The sequence below is a fragment of the Pseudochaenichthys georgianus genome, unplaced genomic scaffold, assembly GCF_902827115.2.
Source record: "Pseudochaenichthys georgianus unplaced genomic scaffold, fPseGeo1.2 scaffold_1125_arrow_ctg1, whole genome shotgun sequence".
In the NCBI taxonomy this organism is placed as follows: domain Eukaryota; kingdom Metazoa; phylum Chordata; class Actinopteri; order Perciformes; family Channichthyidae; genus Pseudochaenichthys; species Pseudochaenichthys georgianus.
This window is the reverse complement of record NW_027262076.1, coordinates 2,235-19,370: the sequence shown is the minus strand read 5'-3', so window position 1 is coordinate 19,370 and position 17,136 is coordinate 2,235. Positions and strand designations below refer to the sequence as shown.

The window sequence follows — 17,136 nt, the reverse complement described above, 5'->3', positions numbered from 1 at the left end:
GTCTCCCAGCTGTGTGCGTCACTCTTTAGTGTCCCCTGGTCTCCCAGCTGTGTGCGTCACTCTTTAGTGTCCCCTGGTCTCCAGCTGTGTGCGTCACTCTTTAGTGTCCCCTGGTCTCCCAGCTGTGTGCGTCACTCTTTAGTGTCCCCTGGTCTCCCAGCTGTGTGCGTCACTCTTTAGTGTCCCCTGGTCTCCCAGCTGTGTGCGTCACTCTTTAGTGTCCCCTGGTCTCCCAGCTGTGTGCGTCACTCTTTAGTGTCCCCTGGTCTCCCAGCTGTGTGCGTCACTCTTTAGTGTCCCCTGGTCTCCCAGCTGTGTGTGTCACTCTTTAGTGTCCCCTGGTCTCCAGCTGTGTGCGTCACTCTTTAGTGTCCCCTGGTCTCCCAGCTGTGTGCGTCACTCTTTAGTGTCCCCTGGTCTCCCAGCTGTGTGTGTCACTCTTTAGTGTCCCCTGGTCTCCCAGCTGTGTGCGTCACTCTTTAGTGTCCCCTGGTCTCCCAGCTGTGTGTGTCACTCTTTAGTGTCCCCTGGTCTCCGTTGTGTTTTGAGCTTCAGCGTTTGTTTTCTGCAGCTTTCAGTAAGCGCTGCATGTCTCCTCAAGTTGCTGAATGTCCTCTAAACGCTGCATGTGATGTCAAGTTGCTGGAGACGTTTCTTCATGTGGAACCTTTGGGTTTTTATATCTGCATCGTTTCTGAAGCTGCAGCGCGTTCCTCCTGAGTTCTGGGCGTAGAAGCGTGTTGGCACTCTGTGTGGAAGTCTTTTAAACGTATGTATGCGTTGCAGGTGGAGACGATTGGCGACGCATACATGGTGGTGTCGGGGTTGCCGGTGAGGAACGGGAACTTGCACGGGAGGGAAATCGCCCGCATGGCGCTCGCCCTGCTGCACGCCGTGCGAACATTCAAGATCTGCCACCGGCCCGAGCATCAGCTGGAGCTGAGGATAGGAGTTCACAGCGGTGAGGACACACGCAGCTCTAAGACCACAGAGAATACAGACCCGTCTTCTCCTGCAGCACGTGCGGAGGACGGGAGCGGAGCAGTCCAAATATATATCATGGATAGAACAAAGTTGACCACTTCGGAGAATTGAAATGTTTGTATTCTGCTCTGATGTTATGCACAACATGCTTGTCTTCTGGATTGTAAAGTGTAGGATGTTTGCAAAAGCAAGTGCGGCATTACATTTAAAATAATAGTGCGTTGGATCAGGACTATTTGATATGCACTGCTGGAGATGCATGAGCTTGCCGTGTGCTTCCCGTGCTGCAGGGCCGGTGTGTGCAGGTGTGGTGGGGCTGAAGATGCCCAGGTACTGTCTGTTCGGAGACACAGTGAACACAGCGTCACGCATGGAGTCCAACGGAGAGGGTCAGACATGTCTTTCCTTTTCAATGTGGTGCAGATTCATCAGCATGTGTTCCCTTAGCTGCACAGCTCTGCTCTGAGATTCTGATGTGCTGCAGTTCATTTGTCTTCATCTTATAATACATGCTTTTTTGTATATTATTTATCTTTCTAAATTATATAATAGGTTTTATATTGTCAAAACATTTCTATGTCGTTTTATACGGAGGCCAACAGGAGTAAACTCAAAGGGTTCCACATGAAGAAACATCTTCAGCGCACACAGCTGGGAGACCAGGGGACACTAAAGAGTGACGAGACCAGGGGACACTAAAGAGTGACGAGACCAGGGGACACTAAAGAGTGACGCACACAGCTGGGAGACCAGGGGACACTAAAGAGTGACGCACACAGCTGGGAGACCAGGGGACACTAAAGAGTGACGCACACAGCCGGGAGACCAGGGGACACTAAAGAGTGACGCACACAGCTGGGAGACCAGGGGACACTAAAGAGTGACGCACACAGCTGGGAGACCAGGGGACACTAAAGAGTGACGCACACAGCTGGGAGACCAGGGGACACTAAAGAGTGACGTACACAGCTGGAGACCAGGGGACACTAAAGAGTGACGCACACAGCTGGGAGACCAGGGGACACTAAAGAGTGACGAGACCAGGGGACACTAAAGAGTGACGCACACAGCTGGAGACCAGGGGACACTAAAGAGTGACGAGACCAGGGGACACTAAAGAGTGACACACACAGCTGGGAGACCAGGGGACACTAAAGAGTGACGAGACCAGGGGACACTAAAGAGTGACGCACACAGCTGGAGACCAGGGGACACTAAAGAGTGACGAGACCAGGGGACACTAAAGAGTGACGCACACAGCTGGGAGACCAGGGGACACTAATGAGTGAGGCACACAGCTGGGAGACCAGGGGACACTAAAGAGTGACGCACACAGCTGGGAGACCAGGGGACACTAAAGAGTGACGAGACCAGGGGACACTAAAGAGTGACGCACACAGCTGGAGACCGGGGGACACTAAAGAGTGACGCACACAGCTGGAGACCAGGGGACACTAAAGAGTGACGCACACAGCTAGAGACCAGGGGACACTAAAGAGTGACGCACACAGCTGGGAGACCAGGGGACACTAAAGAGTGAGGCACACAGCTGGGAGACCAGGGGACACTAAAGAGTGACGCACACAGCTGGGAGACCAGGGGACACTAAAGAGTGATGCACACAGCTGGGAGACCAGGGGACACTAAAGAGTGACGCACACAGCTGGGAGACCAGGGGACACTAAAGAGTGACGCACACAGCTGGGAGACCAGGGGACACTAAAGAGTGACGAGACCAGGGGACACTAAAGAGTGACGCACACAGCTGGAGACCGGGGGACACTAAAGAGTGACGCACACAGCTGGAGACCAGGGGACACTAAAGAGTGACGCACACAGCTAGAGACCAGGGGACACTAAAGAGTGAGGCACACAGCTGGGAGACCAGGGGACACTAAAGAGTGACGCACACAGCTGGGAGACCAGGGGACACTAAAGAGTGATGCACACAGCTGGGAGACCAGGGGACACTAAAGAGTGACGCACACAGCTGGGAGACCAGGGGACACTAAAGAGTGACGCACACAGCTGGGAGACCAGGGGACACTTAAGAGTGACGAGACCAGGGGACACTAAAGAGTGACGCACACAGCCGGGAGACCAGGGGACACTAAAGAGTGACGCACACAGCTGGGAGACCAGGGGACACTAAAGAGTGACGCACACAGCTGGGAGACCAGGGGACACTAAAGAGTGACGCACACAGCTGGGAGACCAGGGGACACTAAAGAGTGACGTACACAGCTGGAGACCAGGGGACACTAAAGAGTGACGCACACAGCTGGGAGACCAGGGGACACCAAAGAGTGACGAGACCAGGGGACACTAAAGAGTGACGCACACAGCTGGAGACCAGGGGACACTAAAGAGTGACGAGACCAGGGGACACTAAAGAGTGACACACACAGCTGGGAGACCAGGGGACACTAAAGAGTGACGAGACCAGGGGACACTAAAGAGTGACGCACACAGCTGGAGACCAGGGGACACTAAAGAGTGACGAGACCAGGGGACACTAAAGAGTGACGCACACAGCTGGGAGACCAGGGGACACTAAAGAGTGAGGCACACAGCTGGGAGACCAGGGGACACTAAAGAGTGACGCACACAGCTGGGAGACCAGGGGACACTAAAGAGTGACGAGACCAGGGGACACTAAAGAGTGACGCACACAGCTGGAGACCGGGGGACACTAAAGAGTGACGCACACAGCTGGAGACCAGGGGACACTAAAGAGTGACGCACACAGCTAGAGACCAGGGGACACTAAAGAGTGACGCACACAGCTGGGAGACCAGGGGACACTAAAGAGTGAGGCACACAGCTGGGAGACCAGCAGACACTAAAGAGAGACGCACACAGCTGGGAGACCAGGGGACACTAAAGAGTGATGCACACAGCTGGGAGACCAGGGGACACTAAAGAGTGACGCACACAGCTGGGAGACCAGGGGACACTAAAGAGTGACGCACACAGCTGGGAGACCAGGGGACACTAAAGAGTGACGAGACCAGGGGACACTAAAGAGTGACGCACACAGCTGGAGACCGGGGGACACTAAAGAGTGACGCACACAGCTGGAGACCAGGGGACACTAAAGAGTGACGCACACAGCTAGAGACCAGGGGACACTAAAGAGTGAGGCACACAGCTGGGAGACCAGGGGACACTAAAGAGTGACGCACACAGCTGGGAGACCAGGGGACACTAAAGAGTGAGGCACACAGCTGGGAGACCAGGGGACACTAAAGAGTGACGCACACAGCTGGGAGACCAGGGGACACTAAAGAGTGACGCACACAGCTGGGAGACCAGGGGACACTAAAGAGTGACGAGACCAGGGGACACTAAAGAGTGACGCACACAGCTGGAGACCGGGGGACACTAAAGAGTGACGCACACAGCTGGGAGACCAGGGGACACTAAAGAGTGACGCACACAGCTGGAGACCAGGGGACACTAAAGAGTGACGCACACAGCTAGAGACCAGGGGACACTAAAGAGTGACGCACACAGCTGGGAGACCAGGGGACACTAAAGAGTGAGGCACACAGCTGGGAGACCAGGGGACACTAAAGAGTGACGCACACAGCTGGGAGACCAGGGGACACTAAAGAGTGATGCACACAGCTGGGAGACCAGGGGACACTAAAGAGTGACGCACGCAGCTGGGAGACCAGGGGACACTAAAGAGTGACGAGACCAGGGGACACTAAAGAGTGACGCACACAGCTGGGAGACCAGGGGACACTAAAGAGTGACGAGACCAGGGGACACTAAGAGTGACGCACACAGCTGGAGACCGGCGGACACTAAAGAGTGACGCACACAGCTGGGAGACCAGGGGACACTAAAGAGTGACGCACACAGCTGGAGACCAGGGGACACTAAAGAGTGACGCACACAGCTAGAGACCAGGGGACACTAAAGAGTGACGCACACAGCTGGGAGACCAGGGGACACTAAAGAGTGAGGCACACAGCTGGGAGACCAGGGGACACTAAAGAGTGACGCACACAGCTGGGAGACCAGGGGACACTAAAGAGTGACGCACACAGCTGGGAGACCAGGGGACACTAAAGAGTGACGCACACAGCTGGGAGACCAGGGGACACTAAAGAGTGACGCACACAGCTGGAGACCAGGGGACACTAAAGAGTGACGCACACAGCTAGAGACCAGGGGACACTAAAGAGTGACGCACACAGCTGGGAGACCAGGGGACACTAAAGAGTGAGGCACACAGCTGGGAGACCAGGGGACACTAAAGAGTGACGCACACAGCTGGGAGACCAGGGGACACTAAAGAGTGATGCACACAGCTGGGAGACCAGGGGACACTAAAGAGTGACGCACGCAGCTGGGAGACCAGGGGACACTAAAGAGTGACGAGACCAGGGGACACTAAAGAGTGACGCACACAGCTGGGAGACCAGGGGACACTAAAGAGTGACGAGACCAGGGGACACTAAAGAGTGACGCACACAGCTGGAGACCGGCGGACACTAAAGAGTGACGCACACAGCTGGGAGACCAGGGGACACTAAAGAGTGACGCACACAGCTGGAGACCAGGGGACACTAAAGAGTGACGCACACAGCTAGAGACCAGGGGACACTAAAGAGTGACGCACACAGCTGGGAGACCAGGGGACACTAAAGAGTGAGGCACACAGCTGGGAGACCAGGGGACACTAAAGAGTGACGCACACAGCTGGGAGACCAGGGGACACTAAAGAGTGACGCACACAGCTGGGAGACCAGGGGACACTAAAGAGTGACGCACACAGCTGGGAGACCAGGGGACACTAAAGAGTGACGCACACAGCTGGGAGACCAGGGGACACTAAAGAGTGACGCACACAGCTGGAGTGACGAGCACTTGGTCTTATGTTAACAATGTGATCACATGACTCCTTCTGATACTGTTACTGCAGATCTGCTGAAAGCTAGCTCGCTAACGTGTGTGTGTGTGTGTGTGTGTGTGTGTGTGTGTGTGTGTGTGTGTGTGTGTGTGTGTGTGTGTGTGTGTGTGTGTGTGTGTGTGTGTGTGTGTGTGTGTGTGTGTGTGTGTGTGTGTGTGTGTGTGTGTTTGTGTGTGTGTGTGTGTGTGTGTGCGCAGCACTGAAGATCCATGTGTCGGGGGCGACTCACGACATCTTGCAGGAGTTTAACTGCTTCCAGCTGGAGAGGAGAAGAGAGATCGACGTGAAGGGCAAAGGGAAGATGACCACCTATTGGCTCCTGGGCGAGAGCGACAGCCAATGAAAGACGGCTTCCAGGGGACAGAGAGGAGGGCGCGCTGACAGAGGAGACCCTTCTGAGACCTGTGCAGAGACAACAATAATAACTTGATATCGTGTTGTGCGAGTTGGGGGGGGCTCACGGCTGATTTGCAGGTTGTACGTCTGAGGTCAGGGAAGTTAACCGGACGTAGATTAGACACAACAACCCGTAAAGCCCCCGTCACACTGTCCCGAAGTTGACACACGAATATGGAATTGTGAATTCCGCACGAAGATGGCCCCGAACCACACGAAGGCAACATTACAGACATACAACTGCAACGAAAACAGTTATGTTACAGTGCTATGATACTGTACTGATATCTTCAGACTTTGTTCTTCACTTTCTCCGTCTTTATATGTAGAAAATATTACGTTTTCTCCGTCATGTTGTTTCCATAGCAACAACAACTTCCCGTCAACTGTCCTTCAAAATAATATATTATCCTTTTCAGTTTCACAGAACACAAATTGGGTTATTTACATGATATGTTTACATGATTTTGTTGTGCAATAAAACAACCCGATGGACACACGATAAAGGAAACGTTCAAATTCGGCTGTGATCGTAACATCGGGCCGTTCGTGAGGCATCTTAAGCCATCGTGTGACCGCCGGCGGAGTTTCTCAGGCTCCGGCAGCAACTTCGTGAGCGGCGGCAAAATCTTTGGCATGCCAAAAAATTGCCGAAGGACCTCGAGAAGGTTCATTTTCGTGTTGAATTCGTGTGTCAATTTTGCCCTTCGTAAGGCCATCGTGAATAGTGCTGCGTACCTGGACTCACATTCAGGTTCAGGTCCGGACTCAAGTCCAGAGGTTCAGGTTCATAACTCATAATCAACTCAAATTCAAACTTGTCAGGTTTATTTTGCTCCCTTCCAACTTGTGTCTACATTTCTCTACAAAGTACAAATGTAAAAAAAACACTTTTTGCCACTTTTCTACAACTCTACATGTGTACATTATACAGTACATACTACATACATAGTGATGTACATACATACTGTTAGAAATGCAAATCAATGTTGATATGGCGTAATTTTGAATTAAATACAATATTTAATTTAAATCAGTTTTATTCTGAAAAAACCGGAAGTTCACACTATTAACTTAATACTTTTATTCTGAAAATGCTTCACTTCCGGTTAGCATTAGCATGTGGCGAAATGTTACGTTTTCAAACCGTGAGTCGAAGGTGAAATGACATGTGATGTTGTACACTGAGCACACTGGGATTAGCACTCATTTATTGACGCTGAATAACGTTCATCAGGGAATGTTTAAATAACCACAGACACCAGAATATATACGTAAGTGCTAGTTTTTTTGCGAGTCCAAGTACCGGTTCCCGACGTTCCGGTTTTAACCGGACTTGAACCGAAACGTTTTACAAGTCCAGTACTGGTTCGGCGTACCGATACGCAGCACTAATCGTGAAGGCATCTTGTTACCATCGGTGCCAACACGAAGATGACACGATTTGACGAGTGCCTTACGAAGTTGCCGCTCACGAAGTTGCTGCCGGAGCCTGAGAAACTCCACCGGCGGTCATACGATGGCTTAGATGCCCTCACGAATGGCGCGATGTTGCCACGATCACAGCCGAATTTGAACATTTCCTTTATCGCGTGTCCATCGGGTGTCCACTTCGGGACAGTGTGACGGGGGCTGAACGGTGAGTTTGGAGACCGGGAAGGAGAGAAAGGAAATGCAGGAGTGGAAAGACAGAAGAGAAATGGCCAGTCCTCGTCCTCCTGACAGAGGAGTTCAGACTGGAGGAAAACGCAGAGGCACTCACTGTACATGCGTGAACAACGTAAAAGGACGGAGAGTGTGAGGACAGAGGACACACCTCTGAAACCTGTGCAGGAACAGGATGTAACGGAAGGAGCAGAGACGCGCAAAGAGACAACAGTAATAACGGTGTATCGTGTGCTGCCGGTCTCACGTGTGGCTTGTACGAGTTAAGGTGGGTTTACGGTTGATTTGCAGGTTGTAAAGAAGGCCGGAAGAGACGTCCCCGGCCCTCGTCCTCCGGTCAGAAGACTTTTTCCTTTCTGATGGACTCAGACTGGAGGGAAATGCTGCTGCACTCACGACGAACCTGCACAGAGTAGGGCGCGCTGACAGAGGAGACGCTTCTGAGCTGCAGGACTCTCTGTACGGGTTTACGGTTGATTTGAAGGTCGTACGTCAACAGTTCTGCAGAAGATTCTTCCTCGAGAGCTCCAGCATCGGGTGTGTTTTGTTTCTTCCACACCTTAACGTTAATAGCTTGGTGTTCCCCCGATTGAAATGGTCTTTTTTGGCAGTGTTATCACTTTCTTTACATATCTCACGTCATCACACTCTTCAGAAAGTGTTTGTCTCTCTAATTGAAGACTTCCTAACCCTATGGTGGAGGATATCACCCCGTTGTCTCTACATGTGTTACCGTGGTGATAGTAGCCTGGAGAAAGAGAGCCGCTGTATTTTTGAGATGAATAATCACAAAGAGGGATAAGCACTGAGTTAATGAATAGAAATGGACGTAAGGATTGTTAAGTAGTATCAGGCAATTGCTTCAAATCTAGACAAAATGTTATTTAAAAATAAATACACATAACATTTTTATTTGTTAGACGCTTTTATCCGAAGCGACTTACATACATTGAGTACTGTGGACAATCCAGGTGAAGTGTCTCAGGGACACAACGACATGCTGACTGCAGTGGGACTCCAACTCGCTACCCCCTTCATCACGCTATCCACTGAGCCACAGCCTCCCCACATATTCTTTAATAAGTGTTCATACTACAAAACAGGGCTGTATTCGAATATTCGTTCGTTGGCCAACTATTCGGGTTTCAATTTCATTATTCGGATATTCGTTTTTTTATTTTTCCCCCCTAAATGTATGCTATCAATAAAGGCGAATTGCCATATTCTTATACTATATTTATACTTTTGAATTGCACTGTTAAAATGCGGAAATATATACAATCTCAGCCTGTGCTCCTGACATCGCGTTCACAGTCACGAACGCAAACGGCACGCTTCACCTCGCTTCACACACCTGAACACAAAATGCCGAAGACGTCAGCTGTGTGGGACTATTATACATCCATGGTGTGGGGCTATTTTAAATTGGACGACGGTAAGAAGAAGGCAGTGTGCCAAATATGCGACGAGAAACTGGCCTCCCACGGTGGCACAACAACTCTGAAAAGTCACCGGATGCTGTAAGAAGTAGTAGCCTAGTTTAGCCTAGCCTAGCTTAGCTTAGTTTAGCTGTCAAGTTATGATGAAGCTGCTTTATCCGCCGTTTAAACAGTAACGTTAAACATGATAAAAACGTGCACTTACTTTGCTTGGAAAATCGTTGCAAGCAAGCAACCGAATTGTTTTTTATATTAGTTTTTCAATTTAATCCGAATAGTGAAAATAATAGGAGCAATGTGGGAACATCTGGGACTAAGGCAATTATTGGCATTGGTTCATTTATTTTTCGTTCTTCATTTATTTAAATACTGTTTACTGTATCGGTAACAACTATTACCCTGTTACGGCTGTTATTAAAAGTATTGTTGTTATAACAGAAATATGTGTTTTGTATCTTCAGGTTGTAAAACGTTATAGACGGAATTTGGAACCAGATTTGTTCCCCGGGCGCTGCACTGCGGCTGGGTTAGATGCAGAGGACACATTTAGTTTTAATGTATGCGAGTACTGAGAGAATACATAAATATAAGTCGTAATAGTATGGTCTTTCTGCGCTTCTGCTTACAGCGTGTTGTCAGGTGTCTCGGAGAAAAAAATCTCTCCACACCGAATATTCGCTGCTGATTACTACCGATTATCCGGAGCCCGAAAAATGGTATTCGGGACAGCCCTACACATAAGCCCACCAAAGTGTATTAATAGATTAACTGGTGATGACATTTTAAACAATATTCTTCTCCAGTTCACCAGCGAGAACACTTCCTCAGATGAATACTCATGGTTGGGTTAGTGAAGGATGGTTTGATTCGTTAGATTAGAGATTAGCCTTTTGTTTCACACAGTGGATGAAACAGCTGTTGCTTAGTGACCGAAGCGGGCGCATCCATTAGTAATTAAATCATCCACAAACACCTCGCTGAAGATGCTCAATGAGGCCCAGCTTTGCAGAACATCAGTAAACAGCATTAGATCTCGGTGACCGTTCTCTGTAAGTGTTTCCTTTTTGTTTTTTCAATTAAAAAAATGCAATAACATGAAGTGTTTTTGTATTATTGTATCGGGAAGACGTCAGCAGTGCAGACGAGGGGCAGTTATTAGACAAAGATTTTCTTTACCAATTCATGCATTCATGAACTGAGAAATACTTTTTGTCAACGTGTCTTACATTTTGAAATATTTTTACGTTTTTGTACGTACCATAAAATGTTTATTAGATGCTTTTTTAGGAAAATGATCTGAAAGTGAAGTTCAACACTGTATCTACAGCAGGGTATCCAGGACTTATTAGGCCAGGCTCACTGTATGCTGCGTTTCCATTACAGTTTAGTAGCTGGGGCAGTAACTATAGTAACGCAGTGTAGGCGGAGCCATGACGTCATCTTCAAAAAACAACACAGCCGTCAGCTCTTAGCCCTCAGAGCTCACAGCTCCTCATATCTGTTCAGAAACCAGACAGAAGTTAAACAAGTACAAACCACAGACTGCCTGTGTCATGGAGAATACAGTCGCTGGTTTATTTATGTCTGTAGGCCGTTGTTGTGAGTGTGGACGGTCGGAGCATATACTGCGTTAGCTTAGCCAATCTCCATTTAGAAAACATGCATTTTAAAAGGTTTTTCGCCTGCCGTCTGTCTGCAGACTTGTCAAAGCATTAATTCATGGTTTTTACTAACCGGTATCAGTATGTTGTTACTTCGGCATCATTTAGAAACGTGTATTACAATTAAATCACGGTCAAATATGTTCATTGTGTTGTAGTTGCCTGCCATTCTCTCACTAGTTTAGCATACTCAGCCCGGTTGTTGGCCCGGAAAGAACCTCGATTTTGGAGAGCCATAAAACTGTGAAAAAGTACCCGCTAACCGGAACTAACCCAAGTGGAAACGCAACCAAAAACGATACCGCGCTGTAGTGGAAATGCGCCATAAATGTCATCACTCCCAACATTAGCCGCCTTTAGCTTAGCGGTGGTGACGTGAAGTCATGTGACCGTGCTGTAGTTCTTTATAGCCCAACATTAGCCTCCTTTAGCTTAGCGGTGGTGACGTGAAGTCATGTGACCGTGCTGTAGTTCCTTTATAGCCCAACATTAGCCTCCTTTAGCTTAGCGGTGGTGACGTGAAGTCATGTGACCGTGCTGTAGTTCCTTTATAGCCCAAGGTTGCAGTCGAATAGTCCAAAAATCAACTCCTACGTCTAACCCTATCATCTATTCCTTGACCTCTGAGTGAAAGGTCACGGGGTTAAGGGATAGTGGATAGGAGAATTCAAAAGGACTTAGGAGAAGAGACTGCGGTACTTTAGAGAATCCGAATGCACTTTCACTATCCGACGTGTTTATGATGCGCCAGCGGACGTCATGAATGTGCGTCTGCTGCTGTGGGGAAACCATGGAAACCACAGTTTTCTATACAGCGGACTACAACATGGATGTTTAATAAGAACGAGGGACTACTGTAAACTCATCTAGAGACTCTGCTCCGTGCTCTGATGCTGCTGCTTTGCTTTATGAACGTGGACAACAGAGAAACAGATTCTTCAGGACCAAAGTTGGAATTGAAATAAAAAAGGAAAGTGAAACTTCTGCTCGTCACCCTCTCCCTCCGGTCCACATTAATACAAATGATCCCAATACGTATGATTGTATGAACTAAAGATCTTAAATCAATACAGATGTATTTATTATAAACGTTAGTCCTTAACATCTATCTCTGTGTATATCACCATTCAAACATCTTTTACAAGTTGAACAAACCCCACACAGCTCAGTGAAATGTTGACTTTATTTGATCATTTCAGTAAAAACTAACGTTCATATTCTCTCTTTGATTATAATACTGATGAACGTTCAGAACAAAGCATTTTGGCAACTTACCACATACGTTTTAAAAAGCTTAACCTGTTAAGCCCCGAGCATGCTTTTCAGGTTTCAGGCTTGAAAATGACATGCCCAGAACAAATGACTATAACTTCACTTCAAAAAGGGATAAATTAATAATCTTTTTTCTCAAAGTAATGATAAACCTGTGAGTTGGATGTAGAGAAGTCAGAATCAATATAGATGTTTTTATTTAAAAAAATTCCGATTGAACATAGTGAAAAACTGTAAATTATAGTTTCCGTCCAAAAAAAAAAACATTACTTCAAGTGAAAAGCAGCCTTGAATGATGGGATGGCAGACGAAAAGCTTTAGGAATGCAAACTACAACATATAATAAGTACCCTGTATCAAGATCAAGAAGTGAAATTTAGAAAAAACAAAACCCACCTCTGGGGTCATTTGGGTGTATTTGCCATATCTCTGGAACCTGTTGAGGTCTCCATATTAAGTTGAATGATTAAAACGAAAGTTAATATAATCAAATATAATGAAATATATTCTTGTGTAACCCACAACGAAAATGCATTATATTTCATGTTGTTCTATAATCACAGTATGTACAAACAAGGGGATTGGTAAATTGAGTTTCAGGCGTATTATAGTTTATCACTATGGGTGTCACTGTTTAAAGAGGGGAGACGGTTGTCTTCACTCACAGCAAGCTCACGCACAGGAGACCCAATGGAAAAGTACTGAAGCCCCAAAATGGGTTTAGGCCATACCATAGGAGAATATGTCTGGACATGTCCAGTCCTGCACACCAGAGGTCATGACGTTTCCCCACATATATGGGTATGAAGATGTGTCTTTGGTTTTCTGTCCCTGTGTGGAGCATGAAAGCACTGGCTGAGAGGGAGAAAGCTCCAGAGCGGGGTTTTCCTTGGTAAGTTCTCTGAAATTGACTTTGACTTTGAATGTATTGTTGAATGAAAGTTTTAATGCGTTTTTTATCACCGACCATTTATGAGGATATTCCTCTAAATTCTCTCTGAAGAATTTAAATGTACAATTTAAATGTCACAACTAGAGCCGGGACTCGATTACAAAAATTAATCTAATTAATTAGAGGCTTTGTAATTAATTAATCGAAATTAATCGCATTTTTAATCAAATATACATATTTGACCTGAGAACAGCGAGAAGCCATTTTCACATGGATGTGACTCCACGTGGTCGACAGTCGAGTACAGTGAGCCAGGGAGCTGGTTATTCTCTCAGACGTGGACTGACTTTTCCTGGCCCTGAAACCAGTCGTCTGGTTGAGTGTGGGTTGGGTCAGGGTGTGGTTCCTTGCACTCGGAGTCGGGCTAACGTCCACGCTAGCTGCTACATGCTAGCTGCTACATGCTAGCTGCTACATGCTAACTGCTACATGCTAGCTGCTACATGCTTTGCATTTAGGTGATACTTTAGGCTTGATGTGCTGCGGTGATATGCAAATTCCTTTTTGCATAATTTGCACACCACCGTGCTCTTGTCGACGCTTCCATCCGTCCGTTTTTTAAAACAAAATGTCCCATCCACGGGGCCGACCAAAGCGGTCTCATCAGCTTGTTCGTTCATGTTTGACTATTGTTCACCGTGGTTTGTTGTTGTTTGAAGTCCCATGCTGAAGTCATGAACGTTAGTTGGTGCTCCAGTATAATCGGTACGCCTGAAACTCATCCAGTGAGAAACGTTCCGCTGTGCAAAAATAAGTGCGATTAAAGTGCGATTAAAATGCGTTTTTTTAACGCGTTAATTTTTGTGTAATTAATTCATCTTAATTAACGCGTTAAAGTCCCGGCCCTAGTCACAACTGAAGTGGGCCAGTTGAAGTTAGTGACGTTGGTGGATCCGAGCCTGGCAGTAAACTTACATAGACTCAATAGCTTCTGTTAGGTCAAGTAGTAGGTCTGAGTAATTGCCGGAATAAATTAACAGGCCTCCCGACTCCAACAAACCCATTGATCGATTTTGGTGATCGACACCTCTTTTGAACCGTTAGAGCCAATAGAATCGAGGGGGGGGGCGGTTCCTAAATCCATCTAAACATTACCATGAGAGGTATGCGCACGCAGTTTGCCCAAACCGAAAGCTATGTGACACTCTATGGAAAACTACCTCTATTGCCATAAATATGATGATGGATTAACCTTCAGCAGCGTTTTTTGATGATACTTATATGTCTTGAATCTGTGGAATCTCAGCTTGATAATCGATATCTTTTTTTGTGCAGATCCGATAAGTAATAAGGGTATTTTACCTTGAGTTCTGTGCGAAGTGCGTTAGCATTTTTTCGCTCAGGGCTAATTCAGAGCCTTTGTTATTACCCTTTTCTTTCGTTTAGCTAAAAACGGTTAATATTGTCTGATAGCTGAGTGTCTTCCCGTTAAGTGGGTATGACACATTCATAGTTTGTTAAATATTAAGAAGCCCTCAGACGCTACTTCTTGCAAAATGTTGCGTTATTTATCCAATTCATGTGCATGTTTCAGTGTCTGACTTGTTTATTTTCTGCAGATTTGACTCGGATAAGGACTGACCCTCCACCGCCCCCGCCAGGCAGCAACCCCCCCCCAAAGCAGTGAACCTAGGGGAAACACTGATTGTTTGTAATAAAGTGAACAATTACGTGAAAAAAGATCAAGATAATACCAAAGGAAGGCCGATACGGGTAGCTGCTCTCAGGAGGGAGTCCAGGAGAAAAGAGAGAAGGAAAGTGGCCTTCGCTCAGAATCTGTGTTACCTTCAAGGACAAGGGGGAAAATGTACAGGTAACAAAACAGAGGACAGGACTTCAACCATCAAAACTAGCAGGGGCTTTCACACACTCCACAAGGTTTAGCCTCGGCTCGAGTCGAGCTCTTCGTAAAGAAGGCGGTCCAGCTCTCTGAGAGCATCGATCAGAACCCTGCAGGCTGCAGCTCCTTTATGTCGCACCACGTCCACCACCTCTCGTGCTCCCTCTCGTGCTCCGTCATTTCGGGATTTGGTTTTGGCTGACTCCATTTCAGATTCAATGATCACTTCAGACTGAAAGAGTTTATCCAGAAGGTCCTTCAGGAGAGGTAGAGACACTCTGTTAATGAACTCTGTCCGAACTGAGAGCAGCCACTCCTCTGCTGGGACTCTGCTCTCTGCTGGGACTCTGTCCTCTGCTGGGACTCTGCTCTCTGCTGGGACTCTGCTCTCTGCTGGGACTCTGCTCTCTGCTGGGACTCTGCTCTCTGCTGGGACTCTGCTCTCTGCTGGGACTCTGCTCTCTGCTGGGACTCTGCTCTCTGCTGGGACATTGCTCTGGGACAATTCCTTCCTTGGATCTGGAAGACAAACAGGTAAAATACTTTTGTTAACCAACAATCACATTAAACAGATCTCTTAAAAAATTAAAGAGGTGGATTTCTGTTCACCGAAAGTTATAATATGTAGCATTTCCTTATAATGTATAAAAACTCCTACACCTCTATTATTTATATTGTGTTGAGTTGTGTACGAACATTATCCCAAATGGTTCGGAGAGACGTGTCATTTTAATCAAGGTAACAGTACGTTCATCACGGTCTCCTGTAATGGCGGCTTATCCACTTAACCACGAGAAGCTGAAGACTACAACTCCCATGATGCCACGCTGTTTCACCACCACACTAGTTTTTACTATGGTTTTAGAATATAACGGGTTGTGTGTTTAATGTCGTAATGATGCGCTGCCATGGAGCCTTAATAGAGAAGGCTATGAGATGGAGCTTTAGAGTTATCAGTCTATCACTGGGTCTGAGCTCAGGTGGAGTCTTTACCTTCCAGTGGCACGAGACGATTCCAGACTTCATTTCCACCTTGGTCCTGGACCTTCAAGAACACTCTCTCTGTGCTCGTCATCAGGGACACTTGAAATGTCGGATGGTAGTTTGGTCCAAACATGGATTTAAATCTTTTACTCTGAAAACCAGAAGCAGAAGTGAAAAGTGTATCCGTTTCTTTCCTGATCGTGGATCCACATGCAGATACATGTGTGTTCATGATCATTGTGTTCCTTAGAGGAGCATCAGTGACTCACCTCGGGCTGAATGAAGAAGCCCTCAGGTTCACAGTGCACACTGTATTTGTGATCAATGTCCAGCTCACAGTCGGAGGAGATTGGGATGTTCACAGCCCGTTTGTGTTTTTTAACAACCTTCAGTAACAGAACAATTTGATCAATTTAAAACAACATATGTTGACAGACCTGCAGTACAGAGAGATAAGAATTACAATCAATTAAGAATAACATCATGAGGACATATTGAGAGTAGATTAATTAAAGTGTATAGGTTAGATATTTTTGGATGAAATTCCAACTCTCCAACATTTTTTTATATATTTATTAGGGTTGTTTACGGAGCCCCTAAAGCAGGGGTGGGGAACCTCCGGCCTCCAGGCCGTATACGGACCGCGAGACCATTTGGTACGGCCCTCGAGGTAATTTATAAACACACGCAAAATAGAAAACAATTCAAGAAATCTAGACCGCAAAATAATCAAACAAGCAAGTGCCTGTTTTTCCTGGCCAAGGTCAGGGTCCTTGAACACAACACGAGCCTAACGTGTCATCACGTGGGATATGTCTCGTCTGACTGTGGCCGTTTCTCAATCGCAAGGATACTGGCTTCCAACCCAATATTTCAAGGATGCTACGTCATCGAGTGCCGCCGAAGGACTGTTCCAATGTCCAGCATACTTGGAATTCCACCGAGGCGGCGTCCTTGGTTTGGGGGTAATTTCTAGGCTGCACATGGGTAGACTTTGCGTCCTTAAAATCCCCACAATG

The 17,136-nt window shown here is 47.2% G+C and overlaps 2 protein-coding genes across 2 annotated transcripts; one reads left to right on the top strand and one right to left on the bottom strand.

Moving 5' to 3' along the window:
- Positions 1 to 554: 554 nt before the first annotated feature.
- Positions 555 to 6,251, top strand: LOC117440683 (atrial natriuretic peptide receptor 1-like). Its single transcript, XM_034076920.2, has 3 exons — positions 555 to 961; positions 1,275 to 1,373; positions 6,106 to 6,251. Exons 1-3 carry the CDS (start codon positions 772 to 774, stop codon positions 6,249 to 6,251), a joined length of 435 nt encoding a protein of 144 aa, XP_033932811.1. The 5' UTR covers positions 555 to 771.
- Positions 6,252 to 12,242: 5,991 nt separating this feature from the next.
- Positions 12,243 to 16,503, bottom strand: LOC117440682 (uncharacterized; the record flags this gene model as incomplete). Its single annotated transcript, XM_071202078.1, has 3 exons — positions 12,243 to 15,652; positions 16,127 to 16,268; positions 16,387 to 16,503. Coding segments are annotated over 3 exons (738 nt in total), but the record flags the coding sequence as incomplete, so codon positions are not given.
- Positions 16,504 to 17,136: the final 633 nt, after the last annotated feature.

What these genes read in the sequence shown, in the direction of transcription:
- LOC117440683 (XM_034076920.2), top strand. Translation starts at nt 772, where the DNA reads ATGTATGCGTTGCAGGTGGAGACGATTGGCGACGCATACATGGTGGTG. An exon ending in GAGGATAGGAGTTCACAGCG is followed by an intron (nt 962 to 1,274) that starts GTGAGGACACAC and finishes CCCGTGCTGCAG; the next exon opens with GGCCGGTGTGTGCAGGTGTG. An exon ending in CATGGAGTCCAACGGAGAGG is followed by an intron (nt 1,374 to 6,105) that starts GTCAGACATGTC and finishes GTGTGTGCGCAG; the next exon opens with CACTGAAGATCCATGTGTCG.